Source organism: Biomphalaria glabrata, chromosome 1 (assembly GCF_947242115.1).
Source record: "Biomphalaria glabrata chromosome 1, xgBioGlab47.1, whole genome shotgun sequence".
Classification (NCBI taxonomy): domain Eukaryota; kingdom Metazoa; phylum Mollusca; class Gastropoda; family Planorbidae; genus Biomphalaria; species Biomphalaria glabrata.
In genome coordinates this window covers 40,688,246-40,712,017 of record NC_074711.1, presented here as the reverse complement: position 1 = coordinate 40,712,017, position 23,772 = coordinate 40,688,246, and the positions used below count along the sequence as shown (strand labels likewise).

At 33.5% G+C, this 23,772-nt stretch overlaps 1 protein-coding gene across 5 annotated transcripts in view; it reads right to left on the bottom strand.

Moving 5' to 3' along the window:
• The window catches only part of LOC106051078 (tyrosine-protein phosphatase non-receptor type 4-like), a 56,121-nt gene extending 33,644 nt beyond the window's left edge, over positions 1–22,477 (bottom strand). For 4 of the 5 annotated variants that reach the window (XM_013206210.2, XM_056036829.1, XM_056036812.1 and 1 more), the window contains exons 1-11: positions 22,276–22,477; positions 8,127–8,275; positions 7,917–8,030; positions 6,630–6,672; positions 6,408–6,483; positions 5,928–6,025; positions 5,610–5,730; positions 4,807–4,894; positions 3,334–3,422; positions 3,057–3,117; positions 2,718–2,765 (exon numbers count right to left, since the gene is read on the bottom strand). In XM_013206210.2, coding sequence (XP_013061664.1) covers positions 2,718–2,765; positions 3,057–3,117; positions 3,334–3,422; positions 4,807–4,894; positions 5,610–5,730; positions 5,928–6,025; positions 6,408–6,483; positions 6,630–6,672; positions 7,917–8,030; positions 8,127–8,264 — 876 coding nt within the window. In that variant the 5' untranslated portion in view covers positions 8,265–8,275; positions 22,276–22,477. The remainder of the gene's footprint in view (positions 1–2,717; positions 2,766–3,056; positions 3,118–3,333; positions 3,423–4,806; positions 4,895–5,609; positions 5,731–5,927; positions 6,026–6,407; positions 6,484–6,629; positions 6,673–7,916; positions 8,031–8,126; positions 8,276–22,275) is intronic. The other variant, XM_056036820.1, reaches the window with a different exon arrangement.
• Positions 22,478–23,772: the final 1,295 nt, after the last annotated feature.

Sequence of the window (23,772 nt, the reverse complement as noted above, 5' to 3'; positions counted from 1 at the left end):
CGTAGATAATAAGATTTTTCATAATTAGTACTAACTGAAGACCAAATTTTGACAAATTTAGTCATTTACATACATCACTATGCAAGATGTAATATACAACATCCAAACATCAATTTAATGATGCAACAATGAAGTACTTTTTACAACACATTACTAATGGTGTCTACAACTAGTATATATACTAATAATCAGACATATTTGCTGTCATAAAATAAATGTACCCATCTTATAATTTTAAAGTTTATAATAACTTTTATACAATACAATAAACATATTTAATAGTTTGATACTCCTCTTGTTACAAACATTTGCATGAATGGAACATTCATAGAATCTTTACTGGTGCTAATGGTGAGCAAGGTATCATAAAGTTAAATGCCTGAACTTGAAAAATTGATATATATTACTAGAAGCAAGCTGACAAAAGGAATTTTTCCTCTGTAACCAGAATATATTTAATTAAGAGAGCAAAGAAATTTTTCCTTGAAAATGAAGATACATCTAGAATGAACCCTACTTCCCAAATTGTAGGAAGTGAATATACATAGGTTATCCAAATAGAATTTCTACTTTTCCATTACCCCTTCAGGTTCTTCCACCACATCCCAAACTATTAAGAAAAGCTTAAAGTCATACTAGAAGCATGCAATTCAGTAAAGAATTCTATTACAGATAGCTAGATAGATATCCTCAAAGACAGCAAAAGTAATGTTACAAGGTATAAGCAAGAAAGATAACATGCTCACTACTTCAGACAATAAAAATGTGTTCAACAACAGTAAAATCCCTGGAAATGAAAAGGCAGACAAGCTAACCAAAGCTGGCAGAAATGAGTACTATTTTAAACAAAGGACTGTTAAATTACCATCTGAACAAAATAAATTCCACACAACTCCCCCTTTGTAGACACTGCGCCCACCCTTATGAAACCGTAAACCATATCCTCTTTAAATGCCCCTTCTTATTTCACCTTAGGCAAACCCTACTTCCATTACAGCCCAACATAACCAACACCCTGTATGGCAGTGCTGAACAACTGTAAAGAACAGCACACTATTTTTCCTTGGCACAGTCTGCAAAAGAGCTCACAGCTCAGCAGCAAAAAGCTGGCTAGAAGAAGAAGAAGAAAAACAAAGGACAGGATACTCCCAGATTCTGACACAAATATAACACTTGGACTGTCTCTGTGGTACTGGACATCAAAATGCTTAACATATCCTATATCCTAAGTACCCTAACTGGAAACTAGTGCCACATTACATTGAATTTGGAAATCACTAACTAACAAAAATTGGATTGCATAAAAAGACACAGATGCATGTGGTCAGATGCTTGAATTCCAGGGCTTCAAAACTTGCTTCCAGCTTGCCCAATTACTCATTTTGCTTCATTTAACGCAGTGAGGCTCAAACTTTTATCAGCCAGGAAGCAGAATACATTTCAGACACCTGTCACAGTCCGCAGCACAGCAAAAATAAAATGTGAAGGAACTGATTCTTAGAAGTTTCAGATGCCACTGTGGACAGACATTTCATGGCCAGATATAGCCTGCAGGCCATAGTTTGGGAATAACTGATTTAACTATTTCCACAGTTCTTTCTTGCAGTCATAGTCCAACATAGTGGTCATCTGCAGTTACTGATGTCATTGCTGGATCTACATCAATCATTGTAAATCTGATAGTATTTTAGCCAGTTAAGGTTTTTCTGTTTGTCATAATGAGAAATAATTAACCTATATTTTACATTTGCAAAAAACAAAAAAAAAACCACTCACAAACACAGACAAAAATAACAATTGCACAAAATGAATTTTTTTTAGGGGGGTTCTACAATGCTTGTTTAGTTGTAAAAAGCCAATAGAACTAAACTACAATTATACAATAATTAGTGTACCCAAATCAGGAAAAAGCTTTACTGTTACCACAAGACGGAAGTAAGACTATGAGACTAAGAAATTTCTCTAAAAATTATCTCAATTTTGTAAGAAAATAAAGAGATTTTCTTTGTAGAATGCAAACTTAGTTTACAAAAAGAAAACAATCTTATGAATATCTATTCAAGAAAATGTGTTCATCTCTTACCATAATACAGAATAGCATTAAGAAACAAAGACTATGCAAATTAATTAATTAAAACATAAAACTTTTTGGCTTAAAAATGGAAAAAAAAGTTTAAAGAATCTTTAATCACATAGAAAAAGAAATCTACACAGAAAAAAAGTGAAACAAAAATAAAAATAAAATTAACAATATTCAGAATTGTTTGTCTCTACAGTCTAAAGCAAATGCAAGCAATATGAAGCAAGGCATTCTACATTAACATTTTACATTCGTTCAATACATTAGTACAGTACTTGCTTGCAAAAACATTTTTAAATATATTAATAAGACCTTCAAGGATTTTGATTTTTTTATGTGGATCAGTAAATCATTATTAATAGCATGAGATATGTCACCAACAACACAGCCGATGAATAAACAGGACAACGAATCGCCAACAACATCAGCCCATCAGACAGAAACTTAATACATATAGGAGCAACAAAGAATTAGTGTTATTGTTTGTTTGTTTGTTTTTTGGGGATGCAATAACAACAGGTTTGTTGACACTTGATCACAATAGTTTTTCCCTGCATTAGTAACAAGCTTAGATAAAGGACGTGTGAGAAAATAAATAGGGATAGGTTTCAAATACAAAAAATAAATGGTTTAATACTTGTGCCTTTTCTCCTTTGAGCTCATTTTCCTCTAAGTTATCTGCTACCTGAAAAACCGACAAACTCAAATGCTAAAATACAACCATTTGTTACAACGGCATTAGCTTCAAACAAAGGTAAAATACTTATATCCTTAACTTAGCTAACAATTCAAAAGTCACAGGCACAAGCGACCATGGCTTATATATTTCCAAAAACTGCATAGTATATATATTCACACATTTAATGAGATAATAAAAGGTCTGAACATCCTCTAATATTTGATGAATGGCTAAACAGGTAATTTCATGCAATTAAAGAAACAACTCATTCTGGGGTTATCAAAGTGCACCACTTACCTCCCTTCTTAACTGAATGAAGAACTGTTTTCTTTTAAAAGAAATCTTGACAATTTTAGCCCTGAAAGAAATTATATATATAACAAAGCTTAATAAATATGTAACAAAAAATAACCATCTATTTCATTAATGAAAAAAAAAAAAAAGGTTTCCTTAGAAAAACATTACATTTTCTTGAAAAACAACAATCAAATAGATCATTAAACCTCAATGTTTTACCAGGTCTATAATTAATGAATAAACAACATTTTAATAAGGTCTCCTTGTTTCAACTCACCATGAAAAGGTATTTATTTTAATATTGTTCTGAAATACAACTAAACCAGCAGATGTGACACCAAGTTGAATATCAATATTACTTTGATCCTGGAAACAAAAGTTAATACATAGTACAGATTAGTACAGATATAAAACATTCAGTGTAAGAACTTTCAACAAAAATATCAGTGACAAAGATCATTTCATATGTTTTTATTTTCAATACATTTTTTTACATTATCAAAAGCTTGATATTTCAAAAGCTTTCTTCATTTCTAGCATGTACAGTTGATTCCAGTTAAACCACATATGGACGCAAACATTTTGATTCTAAAAACTGTTGGTTACATGAATAACTATTATGACCCTGTGTTATATGAGTGGACTAGTTATATATCACACACCTTGTTCCAGTCTGCATAGAAGGGAACTTATCCAGGGTGATTTGAGATGCATTCTTCTGATGGAATGCACTGAACAAAATCAATGCAGACATTAAATAGAGCAAACATATTTTTCATTCTCATGAAATGATGGCACAAAGTTTGTTATGATATATACATCCAATTCATTAAGAGCAGTCAAGCCAGAGTATCCCTCCCCTAGATGAATTACCTTACTCAACTGATGAGCTTTATCTGATACAAGTTCTTGGGTTGAGGCTGTCAGGTATCCATCTTCACCCCTTCACCTGGCATCAACTATTGCCAGCAACCTAAATCTAGACACTGAGGTGACAAAAAAATAGGAAAGACCTCTGCAGTCATGGCTAAACTCAAGTCAGGGAAAATGCTGAATTGTCCCAGGCAGCTAAAATGGTTAGGGTTTGTCTACAAATCCTATGTAGTAAGCACTCTGCTTTGATAAGGTATAATAGTTGGTCACCCTACATACATCATGAGCAGTTTCACACGCCTTGCTTTCATTGCATAATGTGATATCCTGGAGGGATAAGTCTCCTAGCAGGAAGTTTTGAAATTGTCTATGCTCTATTGTCAAAGACAGGACTATATTGAGTCAGGCATGGCACCTGCTTGCCAAGTGGAAGAAGTCCCATTTACATCCTTAATGCAGATCATGCCGAGGGAGTCAGATTCAAGGGACAGAGATGTCTGCAAACAGGATCTCAGAACTACAGACAAGTATGTGAGAGGATAATAGGAGAGCATGGTCAATTAAACTGAATATTGATCCTTTCTCATTCAGCTCTTTTTTTTTCTTTTGTAAAGTGCATTTCAAGTTTATAGCATATTCAGTGCACTATTGTTCAATCTCTTTTGTGGACCAGTGGAGGGAAGGGGTATCTGGAAGTGATTCTGTGATGCCTTAGGTTCTCAGCAAAGATAACTCACTTCTTCTCAAGCCAACATGATAGGTAGCAAGCTGTTTATCCCTCTAAGCCACCAGTTCAGTAGGATTGTGGCAAAAAAAGAAGCTTAATCAGACTAGACAATATTACAAGAGATCAATTATTTCTAACTATAATATTTACCCTAGCATTGTGTAAATCCACACCATACATTTCTAAACGTTTTGCTTTTTCTAAAAAATTGGATTCCGCATCAGCTGGAGTTTGTCCCCTAAGAAAAAAAAATAAAAATTGATCTTTCTAAGCGTATCATGTTTCTTAACATGTTTTTTTATACAAAAAAATAAACAGCAATACAAGAAAAGACAAAACCAAAGAGCTTTGTGTTTGTATAACCAATCTAACATTCTTGTGTTCCGATTGATAGATCTGAAAATTACAAACTGCACTTACAAACTGCATGCATGCACATACACACACCATCCTGACAGTGACAAAAAAAATATATACAAGTAATAAATCACTACATCAAAATCTAATCTAATCTTTCGCCTCAGAACTGGACACAGCAGAATGAGACAACATATGTTCCAGAAGTTCAAAATTGGAACTAGTGAAACCTGCCCATATCCTTCAAAATTGAATGCTTTAAGCGTCCGGAACAAGACACTGACCCCTATATGGAGCGCTCCCTGATTTGGAAACCACTGAGTTCATCTCGTATATTGGTCTAGTCATCTGAAAGCTCAAACATAATAATGAGAACAAGGAAGAAGAAGACTAGATCAAATTTACTTTTTAGTTAACAGGGCCCAACAAAATCGGGACTTCAGACAGCATAACCATTTAGCTCACAACACTACCTAGAAAACAAGTCTTACACCATCTCATTGGAAAGTAAGTAGGATTACATTTGTTTTCTATGTGGTGAAAGCAAAACTTGACTAACTTTGTTCAGCTGAAATTTTGTGGGCGCTAAATGTTACCTGTGCTGTTTGTGTTTCTCTGCAACCTGTTTCTCAAACTCCCTTGTCTGGTCTGGTATAAAAGCAAATTCACTAAGATAACCATCCTTATGTTCTTCGGGATTAAAGTCTCCTAGTTCAGCTAGAATTGTAAACATTATATACATTAATATGTGGACTAAATTAGAAAAAAAACAAAACATGCACTTTAGAGGAAAAAAAAATGAGATCGCTATGAAAAACTACTTTAAATTGATGTGTCTATATTGAACAAAAGATCAAATTGATTTACCTGCATTTATTTACATATTAAAAAAGTGCCTAATAAATTTAACTCACATTGGACAGCATAACTGGCAAGTAAAACGGCTATACTTTCTGAGCAAACTAGCTTCCCTGACAATATGTCCCGTTTCACTTGAAGGAAAAAGTGGTACCTGAAATAGCAAAAAATATAATTGAGAATTGTCTAAACACAACTATCCACAAGCAAAAGAATAAAATATAAGTCAAACATTATGTGCACTTTAAATTCTGCAATAACTTTTAATAGTAAGGCTGAAGTGAATATACTTTAACTAAACTAATATACATTTCTATTTCTTTAATAGAGATACAAAATCTTTTTTTTTAAACTCAGGCAATGCTTCTCAGCCTCACCGTGGCACTCTGGTAAAAAGAGTCATTAAGGAGGCGATTAGGACAATAGGGAAACAAACAAGAACCCCCATATGTCACTATCCACACACCACTAACTAACTTATTGATACAGCCATCTTTTACCCTGTCATTAACTAAATGTATTCTACCTTTACTCACCTTGTATATTCCTCAGCTAATTTACTCGGGTCAGATACATAGAATTTGACACGAAAATAAAAATCATAAATAGGGCCTGAGAGATATGAAAGAAGAGATAAAAATTATTACTTATCAAAAAAACAGCAAAAATTGTAATCAAGAGAAATGAAATTAAAATGAATGTAAAATGTAACAGCAAAATTTGTACACTATGAACTTAAAATACTTTGTCATATGTACCTCGACACTGTTTTTTCACTGTCTTTAAAGGATCTAACCACCTCTGAAAAAAAAAATGGAAACAGATAAGAAAGTATCTAGGAGAATAAGAAGGACTTGATCTACTTTTTTTTGGTCAATATTTTAAGGGCATTATAAGATAAGAGGTGCTGATAAGATAAGAGGTGATGTGGCTGAGCAGTAAATGGTTGGCTTCCAAACTGAAATCCCTAGTTCGAATCCTGGTGAAGACTGGGATTTTTTATTTCGGGATCTTTGGGTGCCTCTGAGTCCACCCAGCTCTAATGGGTACCTGACATAAGTTGGGGAAAAGTAAAGGCGGTTGGTCCTTGCGCTGGCCACATGACACCCTCGTTACCGTAGGCCACAGAAACATATGACCTTTACATCATCTTCCCTATAGACCACAAGGTCTGAAAGAGGAACTTTTTTTTTCTAAGATTAATAGATGGCCTAAGGTTGAAACATTATTTATTAGTCATAATTAAGGAAAAATAAATTATACAACTGTTTCAAATCAAAAACATGCTTGGGATTTAGTTTTTAAAAAATCAAAAGATACCATCTACACAAATAGTGTAAATTAGCAGGATTTAGGATTGAGTATCTTAAAGAAAGATTCTAAATAAAAAAAAAAAACAAGGCTACAAAGACAGTTTGTGTGGAAACACAAGCTCAAAATCGGCTTTCGAAGTGGTCCACCCAGGCAGGTTAAAAGGCAGGTATCAATATTTTCAGAAAGAACATCAGAATTAAATTCTATAAAAGACAAATGACAGAGAAGAATGGAGAAAGAAATTTGACAGATCTTGTGTGGTGCCCCAGCGGTCCAGCAGACCAAAGGACTAATCTAAAATTTTATCTTTTTTTGTTCTGCTGAGAGAGAGGTGAAGTGGGTATTCTCCCTTGATGTGTATCAATAATGTGCATTTCATTTTATAAAGAAATTAAGACAAGGGAAAGAGATAAGCTGTAAAGCTGGTTAGACAAAAAAAGTTTAGACTGCCTCAAAATGAAGGGCTTTGTCTTAATCTTGGCACTGGTCATAACATGTGAGTTGAAATAAAAAATTTCTTTAATATTAATATTCACTGTATGCAATAGCAAAGTGATACTAAGGTTTTTATAGTAAACCATGAATGATGGGGAAAGAAAGAATTTACAATGATATGAATTACAATTGACCCCAAAATTCATAGAACCAGTACTGTATTTAAATATTAACAAATCATACATAAATAAAATTACAGTATTTAAATGATAATCAATTATGTTTATATTTATTACCAAGCTATCATCCCCAGGAGCCAAGTCAATATACTGTAACCCAAAATAATCTTTTTCCACAAGTTCAAGATGTTCAAAAACTTTTTCTAGCAGCTGCTGGGCCTTACCACGTTTCTGAAGAAAGAAAAAAATTTTTTAAACAGTTGACTGATGCAGTACTACATTGTAACAAATTAAGAGCCCACATTAAGTTTAAAAAATGTTACATACATCAACTTCAAAGGTCTCCACTGTGTCATCCAAGAAGTGGACTGCACAACTGACTGCCTTGGGAGTGCGGTCTTGAATGTGTGCCATTTCTGATGCCCGAACATTATAACTGCCGCTGGAGGCCAGCTTTATTGACATGGCTCCTTGCTCTGTTTAAAAAAAAAAAAAAGTTTTAGAATAAAATTATAATAGATAATGAACATTTCCTACCCCTTGCAAGACAATGGATGATAATAACAAGCATAATTTAAATTCAAGACCTTTGTGATTAATAACATGAAGTGTGTACCGCTATGCAAAGCAACTTTATATTGACGAAGCCACACAATCAATATTTCTGGTATACAAAAAAACACCCCTTTTTTTTACTCTGTAGTTAAGTCTTGAACTTCAGTATCAAAATATTTTGTAAAAAATAACACTTCTGATCTAGGCTTTAAAAAAAAAAAATTAAATTATAATTTTTTTTCATGCTCTGAGAAGTGAGCTTGACATGGGTTGGTTATTTTCATAAAATGATACAAACATCAACTTAGTATGCAACTAGTTATCCATCATTCTAGCAGGATACTTTCAATAATAAGCAATAAAAGTTAATCCACCACTTCATTTCTTGCATCAAACTAACCAATGAATTCAATAAAAATCAAAGACCATTTCATTACAAGTTTGTCTTAAACTAATTGTATCACTTTGAATGTGTAACTATGAGAACTAATGTTCTACTAGAGCCAATCTGTTTTGATACTATGTGTGTACAGCTCCCTGTCCCTTCCTTTCCACCTGCTAGCATGTTGTTGTTTGTTTTTTTACTAGGTCCCCATATCCTCTGTTACTATTGATTTTTTTGTTGGCTGGATAGGTTGTTTTTTTTTATTAAAAGTTTTGTGAATCTAAACCTAAACTTACCAGGTTAAATGTTAGTGAATGCAGATTACAGTGACAACCATGTTTTAAAATAAGATTACGTGTTGTAGCAATGACACATCTTATGAAAATAAAGTAGATAAAACTGGTTCAAACTTCTAATAAAATAAAGAATTTCCATCCTGACAGACATACAAACCATGCATATTAATAAGCTAAATACAAGTTGTTAAACAAACAAAAAAACAATAAGGTGCTGAGGGAAGTTCATCCTTAAATCATGAATCAAAAATATTAGGTTAATATGTTAAAATCTGCACATATGTGAAAGTCACAATTACTAAATTCTTATTTTTATATGGTGCTTAGATTAATTTACATCTAAAGTCCAAAAAACAATAAATTTCAAGCAAACAGAATTAACTACTCATTCCACATTTTTGCAAACATTCATTTGCCAAACCACACATCCTCTGGCAGAGGAGTGGACAGTGGTCTACATAAATGTGTCAACACAATGTCAAAGTGTGAAAACATGCCCCACCACCTTCCATTTTTTACAAAATTCTCCCCTTAACAGTGTGTGTCATTTCAGTGGCTTGAAACCAGGTAGAGATGCACTGCCATGCCTCAGTGTTTACAATGTTTTCACACTTATCACAAATCTATGTATCACAGTACAGTGTGTCTTTCTAGACATACAGGGCTATTAACATACTTGTATCCTCTAAGGAGAAATAAATGGAAGCCAGTATTAAAAAAAAAAAAAAAAAAAGATTAAGAATGATGTTTATTATATGCAAACCTCAATGTGTATGTATACCCAGAAAATGTCTGGGATTTGTTGTTTCTTTTGTTGGGGTGTGATAACATTTGTAATAGATCTAGACCAACAACAATAAATCTGAGTGATTAGAAATATTTTTACCAATTGATTTTGTTTAGAGCTTAAAAGCATTAACAAAAAAAAAAAAAAAGGGGGGGGGGGGAAACACCCGTATTTATAACTCATGGCTCACCACTCTGCTAGTGAGGTGCTTAGGACTATAGAAGATTGTATAGCTTAGCTATGTGTTGTTTGTTTCAAACTTACTTTAAAGCCGTTATAAATTCAGCTTATACCACCACTTCAGTCAAATACAATTTATTTCCAATGTTCCAGTTACCAGATACCAAACAAATAATTTATCACCAACAGTTAATTAACTAACTGGTTGATATTTTAAATTGATTCTTGTGTTGTCAGATAAAAGAAATAATTGTGCGAAACTTCAGAATACTAAGAGATTGGGCGTGGAAGAACTAAAGTGTACAAACTTATATCATACAGACAGTCAGAGTAAGCTTTGTAAAAATGTGAAGAGGAGATGCTATTTTCTCTTACAATAAAAGAAAGCTTAGGAATGACTCCAAACAGTAATCAGGAAAAGATATTTCTATCCCAACCATACTATCTGACATCATATTATTTTCCCACCGACCAGCAACCCTTTCTTTGCTTTTTTTTTCCCAACTTTCTCCTGAGTCTTGCTAATTGCAATGACAAATGAAACTTCCAAGCATGATGTTGCTGAATGCTCATCAACTGTTTAACGTACAGCCTTGCACCCCCCAACAACACAACAGCCAGAAAAGTAAATACATACAAATCTGGATGAAAATAATTCCCAGCCTCAAGGAAGAGGGAACAAGGACATTTGGGGCCTGTGCGGTGTGCCCCATCTGGGTGAACTAACAAGAGATGGGCGAGGAGAGGGGGGGGGCGAAGACTGTGGAATGCGTCTAGTGGGAGGGAAGTCCACAAATTCAGTGGCGGGGCCACAAGGTCACACATCTCGTAGCTCAAGCTATGCTTCAGGTTGTACATCGATCAGCTGTCTCTCTCCACGTTTTAGCCCGGGACGACCACAGTGGGGACGACACACGACGGTGCACAAATCAGAAAGTTAGAATAGATCTCGTTGACAAGGAACCAAAAGTGGGAGTGTTTATCACCATGAAATTGTTCCACACCATTACGTACATCTGCTTCATGTTTGACAACCAGTTGACGTCAACAACAACAAAACAACGGAAGTAGCCGGAGGAGAGGAGGGGGAGAAGTTAGCTCACATTTCTCAGTACTGTAGCAGGACAAAAGACCACAAACACACCCACACATTCCAAACATTCCATCCCATCCTTTCTCTCTCGGAATACAACAATCAACTGACCAATTACTTTTTTTTCTTTTCATTTCTCGCAATAATGACTTTGGGGGTGCGGTTGCGTGGTGAAGACTGGGATTTTAAGTTTCGGGATCTTTGGGCGCCTCTGAGTCCACCCAGCTCTAATGGGTACCTGACAATAGTTTGGGAAATGTAAAGGCGATTGGTCGTTGTGCTGACCACAGAAAAAGATGACCTTTACATAATCTGCCCTATAGATCGCAAGGTCTGAAAGGGGAACTTTACTTTTTTTTTTTTTTTTTAATAATGACTTGAGCATAATGACAGAGATTTTTTTTAAATTAAAGTTGAAAAGTAGCATTTTATTACATTTTAAACACCGGAAAGTATATATATATACGTATATGAACATTGTTCATATATTATAATTAGTCTCTAGGTTATACAGAAATAATAAAATACAAATTATAAATGCAAACTAAAAAATGTTAACAAAGACAGACTTAATAAGTAAAAGTTTATAATATACACAAATGTGCATAACAAACCAAATATGTACAAATTGTCATACTTTAAAGGACTGAAACTTGTCAAATTTTAAGTGGCGCATCTGATTCTAAAGAGAAAAAAATGGGCGCATGGAACAATAAGGTAGACCAGCCTTGTAGTATTACATCTTTTTAAACTATTCCCATCAATACTTCAAACAAATGTGAAACAATTGTACCTCCAATAACTTCACATTTATATTATAAATATTACGTGCAAACTTCAAATAGAACAAAAAATGAAACAGGAAACAGGAAATCAAATTGGCAATATTTTAAAATATAATCTACATGCGTAAGATGCTATAATAGCCATGCAGATCTGTGTAGCAGCCATGGGCGTAGCCGGGGGGGGGGGGTTCCTTGGGGTTCAACTCCCCCCCCCCCCGCAGGAGGGGAACGGAATTCAGTGACTGATTTTTGCTTTCATTTTGTTTATTTTAGGTGATATTTTAATACTATATCATCACTTACCACAGCACAGCCGAGGCAGTTTTGAGTTAAAAAACCCTCTACCAGGGGGTTTTGATATTTTAAAAAACCCTATCAGGGGGTTTTGAGATACAAAATCCCCCTACCAGAGGTTTTTGCAGTTAAATCCCCCTCTTCTATAAAACAAAACAAAAAAAATGCAAACAACAATCCCCAAATTCCAAAAGCACAGTTGAGGAAGATTTTGATTTTAAACCCCCCTCCAAAATTTACGATAAACCCCATCTTCAATATAAAAAAGCAATTTACACACTCAAAATTCTATGAGGTTGGGGTTTGAAGCTAAAAAGTACCTCTTCAATAGAAAAAAAAAGCAAATTACACACTATAAAATCTATGAGCGTAGCCAAAGGGGTTTTGAGTTTAAATCATCCTTCTCCAGATGGCTTTTTCTTTAAAGTTTAAAACCCCTCCAGATGGTTTTGAGTTTAAAAACCTCTCTCTTCAATATTATTTTAAAGCAAACTACAGTAACCAAATTCTAAGATCGTAGATAAATGGGGTTTTGAATTAAAAACAAAACAAAAAAAACTCCAGAGATTTCTTAGTTTAAAACCCCTCAACAGATGATTTGACGAAAAAACTTTCCTTTTCGATATAAAATCTAAAGCGAAATACAGGCATGTAATTCCAAGAGCGTAGTCAAGAAAGGTTACAAATTTCTACCAGTGGCTTGGGCTCCATTAATAAAGTGTGAATAGTCTTCTGCCGAAATTGAAAATCATTAAATGTGTCTCAACAAAGATGGCTAAGACAGATTTTAGGAGTCAGTCATAGAGATCGGGTCTAAATCAAAGAAATCATATGTCGAACAGGGAGTCGAATCCTTAGTAAGGTTGTGACAGAGCGTCGCATGAGGTTTTGCGGGACATGTTCTCACACAAAATGAATTACGCAAAATAAGAGTTGCGGAAACAGCTTGCCGGAAAATGCGCCAAACGGCGCGAGAGGGTCTAAGACAGTAAGAATAGCACATTAGGTTTTTGAAATAAAACTTTTTAATAGCAAGATAATGCACTGTAGATACCTCAGAATATGCATTTTGTTGGCTTTCAATACCAGAAATAGTGCTCGGCGGCGGGGCTTTGCCCAGCGCTGGGGGAGCGCTGCGAACTCCCCCAGACCCCCTTGCTAGCAAGGGCGGGGAGTCTAAAATAAACAATAAACGTCTTCCGAAAGGGTCAGAATGTAATAAAGATTAATTATGTACACACACACACACACACACACATATATATATATATATATATATATATATATATATATATATATATATATATATATAAATTTTCCCAATCCCCCCCCAAAAAAACCCTTCCTGTAGAAATATCCTGGCTACGCCCATGGTAGCAGCTATATAGTATTTTGTATTTAATATGCACATGGTAAACACAATATGAATATTAGAAAATGAGATCATAGTAAAAGAAGAAATGCGAGTGCCCTTGAATCTATTGGGTTTCTGACAACTTCTCGGGATCTACATCTACGTAGTTATCCTGTGCAATTATAGCCTAGAAAGTCACGAGATACTACGCCAGGACGAGTTCAGTATAAGCCAAGCTTTTGGAATATGTGTGTGTGTGTGTGTGTGTGTTACTCAAAACCCTCTTTGATAAACGGCTTATTCTACAAGCTTTCCAAGATTTCAAGGAAAGAAGTTTAAGTTGTGAACAGTTTTACTTTTCTAGCAGCTAGATCTATCAATTGTTTTTGTGTAATGAATGGCTCTCTTGTCCTTAATAATGAATTTAAAAGAATATTCTTCCAGGTCCATCTGCAGAAGTGTATAGTCATGGAATGACGTCATAGTGCATCCTTGAAACTGAGCGAACGATATTCTTACAGGTCCATCTGCCGAAGTTTGGAGTCCTGATTTGTCATCGCGCATCTCTGAAACTGAAATCGGTGGGGATTCCACATCCTTAAAAAAAAAAAAAAAAAAAAAACTGAGACAGGAAATAATTTTGTCTTCTTGGAACTCCCCAAATCACGTGGACACTTTATAAACATTGCAGTTGTTCTTCAAACCAAGTTACTTGTTTTGTGGTCCTTTCATGAGATCCTTCGTAAGTGACATGGAAAACGCACTGAGTTTATTCTCTAGTGTTTCAATTCCCTTTTTTTACTTTATGAATTTCTGCACAGAAAGATAATTTTAAAACTGCTTGTTTAAAATGCAGGTCAACGCATTGGACAAGGATAAAAATGGGGGAAAGGACATGAGATCGGTACACAGAGAGTGTCAGTCAGTCTCAGTCTCCCAGGTAACAGTATCACGTACACAAGTCACAGACTAACAAAGTGTGTTTACTCCTTTCAAAGTAACAGCTGTGTTAGCTGTGTAGTCCTGCTTGGTTTTACTGCAATGGAAAAGCCACCAATGCTGGTTCTCACTAAAGACCGATAGAACTATATTCATCCCCTGGTGACTTCTGGCAAAATAAAATATCTTCAAAAAAAAAAAAAAAAAGCTCTCAGCGAACAACACACGGACATTGAAATCTCTGAACAATTGCAAGTCTTATCTTTGTTTACCAAACTACTGGAGTTCAAACACACCAATAGTGTTTTTATTTTAACGTCTAATTTTGGTACCTAACCGCTCTATAAGTATATTCTGTTATGCCAAGTTATATGCACAATATTTTTTTTTCCTTTTGTAAACCTTGATGTGACAGGAAATCCAACTTCTTTTGTGTTAGTATGTACATGTGTAACATGCAAGTATCCAATGACTAGATCTACTTGATTAGGGCTTCATGCAGCATCTATCTACACTATACATTGTACATCATAGGTTGCTATGAGGTCTGCTCTGGAATTTGATCTTAAAAGTGTTCAAGGGTGTCTACTTCAAAAAATTACTAGCCATATATGATATACCTCAATAACGTTATCAATTAAAAGTAATAAAGACAGTGAACAGTAAAAACAATCCATACAATCAATTAAAGCTGCTGGTGTATGAAAGCATTTCAGATCGGTACAAGCTCAGACTAGCAACACTATCATTATTACTGAACAGAACAATGTTTTGTTTTCATTTTACGTGCCCTTACTACTTGAAAGTAGGCCTACTAACAATTAACTTGATTTGAGTTTACTGGTGACATGCTAATCATTGGTTGTTAACACACACAAAAAAAGCAACCATGAAAAAGATTTCACAAAACAGCTCAAATAAAATGTTAATGAATGTCTTCAGTGGCTACTACCAAGGCTGACACAACTGTACACTATACCATTGAGATGTTAAGTTTGATTGCAGAGTGAATGAAAAACCCATTAGACAAGTACAACACACTAAAAGCACATCAACCAATAATGTTGAATGAAAGTGTATAGAGATGTTTCAAATAAAATCAATACCTTTAATGTCAAGATAAAATCATTTATTTTAACATTTTTTCTTTAAATAAAATTTAAGTAAATTTATAAAAATAAACAGGTCACAAAGCAAACTATTTACTTATACAGAAATCATATAAATAAAACCCTAGAAGAACATCGATCAATGGTTTAAAAGCAGATCTCCAAACAGCTTTGGCTTTTTAATTAAAAATTCAATTCTATAAAACAAAGATTTAGCTCAATGAAAAAAAAAAAAAATAACCAATGTTGAATAAATATAGCTTTACATTATTTGTGCAAACACACACATATATATATATATATATTTGAGCATAGATGCAGATTCTATGTTAACTGTTAATTACGTTTGCACTAAACAAGAATGAAAAGACGACATACAAAAAGAGTGGGGAAAAAAAAAAAATTTCTAATTGACAATATTTGCATCAAGATTCTCCAGCATAAATAAGACACAAGAAAAGCTGGTCTAGAGTAGAAAGGACTGATATTTCTCTTCTTAATAACCAAAATAACAACATCTTCAGACTATGAGAAGAGAGAAACATAAAGCTGTTTGCTTGGTCACAGCGCCCCAATGATTCAAGTCAAAATCAACATGATCTTTCTGTGATTTAGTAAATATAATATATATGTAAAAGATGCATTAGATCTCTAGCATTGCATAATTACTTGACTGGTAAATTAAATGATCAGGCATGATTTACTAAAATTCTGCAATGCTCGTTTCATGATAAAGTATATATATGTAAATAAAATATCAATGGCACACATCATGGAATCTCTTTTAACTACCATACGAATTCGCATACAATTTTGTACAAAGGTTCCTTTTATCTCCTAGACACTTGCTAAAAAGGTTTTTAACAGGTTTGCAACCTTAGAAACGATATTTGTGAAAAACAACAAGCTTTCTTTCAAACCTTTGTATTTTATTTTCGGTATTTTCAGAAGACCGCAGTCTACATATAAAGCATTTTTTTAAATATCACGAATTTCTTATTTTTAAAGCAATTTCTTTTCTTTTTTTCCCCTAAGTCTACCTATGTTTTAATGTGTCTTACGTCCTTTCCACTCCATTTCCAATCCTAATAGCATTAAAAAGGTTAAAAAGATAAATCTAGATCATAGTCATTTCGCTAAATTCTTAAGTGACACAATTTTGAAAAGGGGTGAGTTAAACGATTACAATAATTGAATAAATAAAACCAAATTGATATTTCTTTTTATTTAGAGAACAAAAATGTAGAAAGAGAATAGGATATTTGGCATTCAATCAGAACCTTCAGACATTGCACACAAAAAAATATAATATAATGAAATTAAAAAAAACAAAAGGGGGGAGGGCACAGTCAAAATATAATATTGATCGAATTGAGAAGCCAAGGGAAAAGCCATACAAAGTAATAACTTTTTGTTTTTGGCGCGCGCGGGGGGGGGGGGGAGGATAAGTGAAAGTGCTATTACATTAACGAGTCTAAAATATGAGTGTGTGTATGTGTCGAGGGCGCATTATGAGGCATGTCTTTCCAAACCAATTCAAAAGTCTATGTCGGAGAAAAAAAAAAAAAAGAGAGTGCGGTCCATAAAATTTCATTGTAACAGAACACTAATTCACAGGCTAAAAAAAAAGTTAGGTTGATCCCTAAAATGTGGCCCGATTCATTACAATTTAAAAAAAAAAGGGGGGGGGGGGGGCGGGCAGTGGCGTCACTAGGGTGGATGTCACCAGGTGCGGTCATCTCAGGGAGTCACCCTCCCCCTTAAAAAAAAACTTTTTTTTTCGTTGGTTTGTTGCACTGTTTTTGTAGCACTTTATGCTAAACTGTTATACCTTTGTTAAAGAAAAGGTTTAATTAGTTACCACTTTGTCAATAGTTTAAAGATAGGCCTACTCTTGTGTATCTTTGGCCTTCTTGTACACCTCCTCCCCCCCTCCCAAAGTAAAGATAGGTAAAATAAAAGATCATAAGCTGCGCCTCTTGGGGCAATAATTTCAGAACGAAAAAAGTATTTCAATCGTATCAAATAATGCTAGGCAAACAGCTAATTTCTGAAAAAGAATGTTGACCACATAGAGTGAATTTTATACACATCTATTAAATAGCTTTTCTGTTGGTTCATAATAAATTTCCTGTACTCCTCCATGGTTCCAGACATTGAAGCTGCATTTTTATATCTTTGAGCTCCACACATAAATTCAAGCTCAACCTAGAGACATTTTAAGATATTAAGTTGATCTCATCAGCTTTTTTTTAAAGTCTCCCTTAAAATCTTATAACTTCTGAATTTAATCAGTGTGTGCTATGTTAGATGTGTTGTCAAACAAAATACAAAGGTGCTTAGTCATTCTGACTTAAATATCTTTTACGTCGTTTGCTAAAACATTTATAAACTTTTTAACATTACAGTATTTCTTTCAGCAATGGGTTTTATCTGTAGTCTACATAATATTTCCATCATCATTATTCAATAAAGTTGTTGTAAATATGGTCACAAAATGTCAAATATTCTGCTTTTATATAAACAGTCTGTGCAATATATCCTTCCATTGTTTTTCTTCTTTTCATCAATCATAGCAAAGATTTCCTTGTCTATTGTATTAGTAGACGGATGTCCTTGTTTTTAAATTTCCCAATCCAGATGAATTCTTCATATGTCTTTTAATATACCAATATTGGACTTAATTTTAACCACACATTAAATTAAGTTACAAATTTCTATTTCATTTCGTACAATTAGTTGAACATAGTCGACAACAAAAAAAATCGTCCCCATTCGGAAGCACCAGAACCATTTTTGGCACTAGCCAAGAATATAAATCCCCTACAATATTCAAGTATATCATTGGACTGATACATTGTAATAATTCTTTCATCTTGGCTACAGCTTCTTTTACAGAAAAATGAAATATCATCTGATCTTCAGAAATCTCAATGGCTACTTATTTACTTTCCAATTCTACAAAATGTACATTAATTATATGAGATTTCAATAATATTTTATGCATGAAGAATGTCTTTATTTGTTACAAAGTGACTTTTTGTTGGCATCCTGATATTGCGTTGCTAGCTACAAATTCAATAGATTCGATTAAAACATTTTTTAAAAATCAAAGCTGAGTTCATCTATATACATGCAGCTGGTAAACATCTGAAAGTAAGGTTTCACGTTTTCCTTGATCCTATTAAGTATGATATAGGATTTTACACCTTTTGATAGAATTTCCATAAACAATTAAAATATGTTTAGTCGAAATGAAAAATAAAAGTATTTTATTTATTAATTGTGAATAACATGTTCCAATATGTGGCCATTGTCGTTTACTTTGTTTTTATTGTCAGTTATTCACAAAGTGTCACCCCCCTAACGTCTGTCACCCGGTGTGGACCGCACCCCATCACCCCCCCTAGTGACACCACTTGGAGGGAGGGGGGGCCTTGATCCTGCCATAATAAACAGTATAAAGCCTGGGAATAAATATTCAGGTTCAGCAGATGCATACTGCTAATATATATTTATAGTGGAGTTGCACTGGTTAGTAGAGATACGGCTTAGGGTGATATGCTAACCACTCTACTAGTGAAGTATTTATGATTAGAAGATTGTATAGTTATATATAAATTGTTTGTCTCAATCTAGAGTGGTGGCCTATAAAGGGAACTAATTCAGCTAATACCACATCAGTCAAGTACAATTTCTTTCTGTTTTCAATATACCAAATAAAATAATTAATTACCAATAGTTAGTTAACTGATAGGTTAGGTTTTTTTTATTTATTGATTCTGGTGATGTCAGGTAAAAGAAATAATTGTGCAAAATCTCAGCTTGATCCGAGATTGGGTGTCTGATAATAATGTGTACAAACTTTTTACAGAGCGAGTTTATATAAATATAAGCTTTGTAAAAAAGGTAAAAATATTTCTAATTGCAAAGACTTATTATTATTAGTCTACATCTATTAAAAATTTTATTACATGGCAGATCCAAACTAATTGATACAATTACACTTAATATAAGCTATGGTGAAAAACTTCTAAAACTTTTCTTTACTTTAAAAAGGCTCTAGAGGCTAGAATAGCCATTCAAAGTCTTTACTATCCTGGATACAGTCTGGTGATTGTTAGAATTGAAGGGCATAATTGCATATATATAATAGATAATTCTTTCTCTTCTAGGCTTTTTCAATGACGACATAATATAAATAAGAGATTCTCTATTACTTAAATATATTTAATCTCTCTAAAGTGCATATTTTTACTAATATTATAATTTTACTGAGTGAATAAACTCAAATAATTAACAAAATAAATAAATAAATATATATATATTAATGTATATATATATAGATAGTCCCGATAGATATATTGTACTGTATAGTCTTATAGGGGTAGGTACTAGATCTAGATCTATGTCTATATAATAGTATACAGAGAGAGATTATAGAATACTAGTACTAGTAACTAGATCTAGATCTCTACTGGACAGTATTCCAGTATATATATATTATATGATATATATGTTGTCACTCGATGTTGTCAGTGTTGTGTATAGGCTCAGTATCAGTGTAGTGAGTAGTGTAGTGTGTCAATGTGATGATTGTGTAAATAACTTTTATTTTTAAATAACTAGATCTAGTTCTGATCTAGACTCTATTAGATTATCATTATCAATAGTATTATAATTATTACAATATTAAATCATTAAATTATTAATATGACTAATTATTACTAGATCTTATTACATTATTTATGATTTGTTATTATTATTAGTTAGTCGAAGACAAGACTACATATATGACTACTAAGTCGTCTAAGTAAGAGTCTGACTCTAATAGCCTATGGGGCTAGGCTAAGTCTTAGACTAGATTCTAGATCCAAGTGAGTTTAGTAAGTCAGTCTAACACTAAGTCACTGAGTCACTCTAAGTTAGTAGTCTAACTTCAGACTTTAGACTAAGAGTAAGACTAAGACGACTAAGTCAAAAGTGAATAAAGTTACTTCGGTAAGTCTAAGTCTAACTCTAAACTAGATCTAGATGTTATAGTTATATTTTTTTATTATGTGTAAGTAGGTACTTTGACAAAAAATTCAAAATAAATATATATGAACAGAAGCTATTTAGTTATGTAGAGCTTGCTGAGAGGGTTACAATGATACCACATTTATCTTTCTATGTTATATAGGAGCAAAGTTATGCCGTTTTATGTGTAGAAAAATGGACTATAGAAAATGTCCAAAAAGCTGTGATCGAAAAAATGAATTTTCGTCTTTATCTCATCATAACTTTATAACCATAATAGATAAAAGCTTGAAATTTGGAACACAGCTACCCCATTATATGATTTTGAATTTGAATGTTTCATCTCACATGTAGCTAACATTCATTCACAGCTAATCCAATAGTCCAATAGTTTGAAAATTGACTTCGATCCTTTTTCTAGAATGCCGTTTGGTAGAAAATTCCTCAGCTTTATAATATTTATAAATATAATGTAAAATAACACCTTGATAGCATTCTCTCCACTAGGTTGATCAAAGATAAGCTGTTAAACAATGCATAAATCATTTATACTTCATATTATCCACAAGAATTACTAATGTCTGGCGCCACATGTCGCTGCATCATGGAGTGACTTCATTTAATTTAACATCGTCAGGATGGACCCAAACTTGCCTTAACTAGCTGATTTCCTTTTATATTTTGTGTACCTAAATATAGAAAAAAAAAATTTTCTAACACTACTCTATAATAAAAATATTAATTGTGATACTATAGTCATAGATTGTTATGGTAGTTATAATTTTTCCACGTACCCATTTCGAAAAATAGCCTAATTTGGCATCATTTATAGCATGTTGGGGGAAGTTTTTTTAATTTTGGAGGACAAAATTTCATTAAAAAATAATGAAATAACAAACTTTAAGCATAAATCTAGGTCTAAATTCAATAAAAAAATTCCAAGCTTGCTTAAAAATTATATTAAATGCAAAATCATTCTTACCTATGACTTTACTGTAAATTTTCTAAATAAATACGACTTTCATTTGTTGACAATGTGGTATCATTAAAAAGCTTAGGAATCCTCCTTTAAGATTAGCATGAGGGTTTTTAAAACATGAAGCAAATGTAAAAACAACAATCAATCAACTAACACCATGGTTTTGGAAGTCTAGCAATGGTGTTTCAAAACTATATAGCAGCTAGTCTAGCAGTTTATAGGTCAGTGGAGTAGGGATGTCAAAGTACCTAGTGTAAGTGACCGGGACTGTCTAACTCTAAAGTTAAAGGCTAAAGGCAAGTAAAGGACTAACTTAAGTCAAGTAAGTCGTCTAAGTCTCTAACTCAAATCAAATACTAGATCTACTAGACTAACTACTATTAGTACGGTATTACTAAGACTTCTAAGAGACTGACTGAGACTGACTAGTCTGACTCTGAGTGTCACTGACTGACTGAGTCTAAGTAGTTATTTATTATATTATTATATTATAGATCTAATTATTATATTATTATTATAGGTATTTAGATCTAGATCTACTATCTTAGATCATAATAGATCTAGAATCTACTAGACTAGAGTCTATCTAGCTAGATCTAGAATTAGTAGAATCTAGTATTAATTTAATAATTATTATTAGACTCTAGGGACTCTAGTATTATAATAAATAATAGTATTAATAGTATTAATAGTATACTTACATTAACTGGTATAATTGCGACGTCATGCATATCGATGTTAAATCCACAGTTAAGTCATAGATTATAGATCTATATGAATGTTAATATACAGTGGCTAAGAATAAGCACAAATAATCAATATAGAACACAATGTTATGCAAAGAGTTTGATGATATGAATTATGATTAATGCAACACAGTGAGTGAACACAGGAAGTGCAGTTATCCACAAATATGGCGGAGCAACAATGTCACGTGACATTTTAGGATGGCTAGCTGGTCCCGTAGTATGGGATGAACGACCAGAGTTCAACTCCCGAATACGCCATCCTCAGCCGAGCTGTTTTATAGTAAAGTTCCCCTATCAGACCATGCGGTCTATAGGGCAGATGATATAAAGGCCCTCTGTTACTGTGGCCCACGGTTAACGAGGGTGACATGTGGCCAGCACAACGACCAACCGCCTTTACTTTTGTCAGGTACCCATAAGAGCTGGGTGGATTCAGAGGCGCCACAAAGATCCCAGGATTCTCTGGTTCTGAAGCCAAGCGTTTTACCACTCAGCCACCACGCCTCTTGCTGTTATGGTGGTAGGGGCACTAGCGGAGGGGGGGGGCATTTTTATCAAACCCTAACCCTAACGCAAAGTAAACTCTAACCCTAAGCATAAACGCGAGTAAAGCATATATATATATATATATATATATTTATATATATATTTAAATTTAAAAAAAAAAAGCAGTGTTTCTCAACCTTCGGCGAAAAAAGAAAAAAAAATCAAGTTGAAGCCTTTCTCTTGACAGCTAGGGGTCCTGGGAAGCGCTGTAAGCTCCCCGAGTGGGGTCTGGGGGGAAGCCCCGACGCCAAAAGCGTTTTCTTGCATTCTTCAATGCAGAAACGCATTCTCCTGACATCTACAGCTCAACATTCATCCTATTCAAAAAAGGACCTTATGAATAATGGTTTACTTGAAAAATATTCTAATATGAATTTACAGGTCCTTACTACATTGCAAATACAACCGATTTGTTCATTGAAAAGATAAGATACCCAACATATTTAGATTAAGACATTAGTATAGTTCCATGATTAAGACTTTGAGGATTGCCGCCGAAAAAAAAAATATTCGCAAAATAATATTTAAAAAAAAAAAAAAAGCTCATTTGTAAGTGATACATTTTTGTTCGATAGACATGTTTGTAACTTTGTTTTGTTACAGAACTATAATTCAAAGTGGGAGGAGAAATTAAGTAAACCAATTAGATTCTACTCTATTTTTTTTTGCATTTTTAGGGTATGATTGGCAGTTTGGAGTTATAATCCCTAATTTTTTTTTTTATACAACAGAAAAATATCAGTATGAGAAAAGGTTGGAAAAAGATGACTAGGAAAAGAATATTTGGGTTCAGAACTCATCTCAATTGTTACTCTTATAATGAAAAATTTCATATGTATTCTAAATTTTTTACAACAAAGTCCTTCTTAAAATAACTACGATAAGTTACATAAACATAGTTTA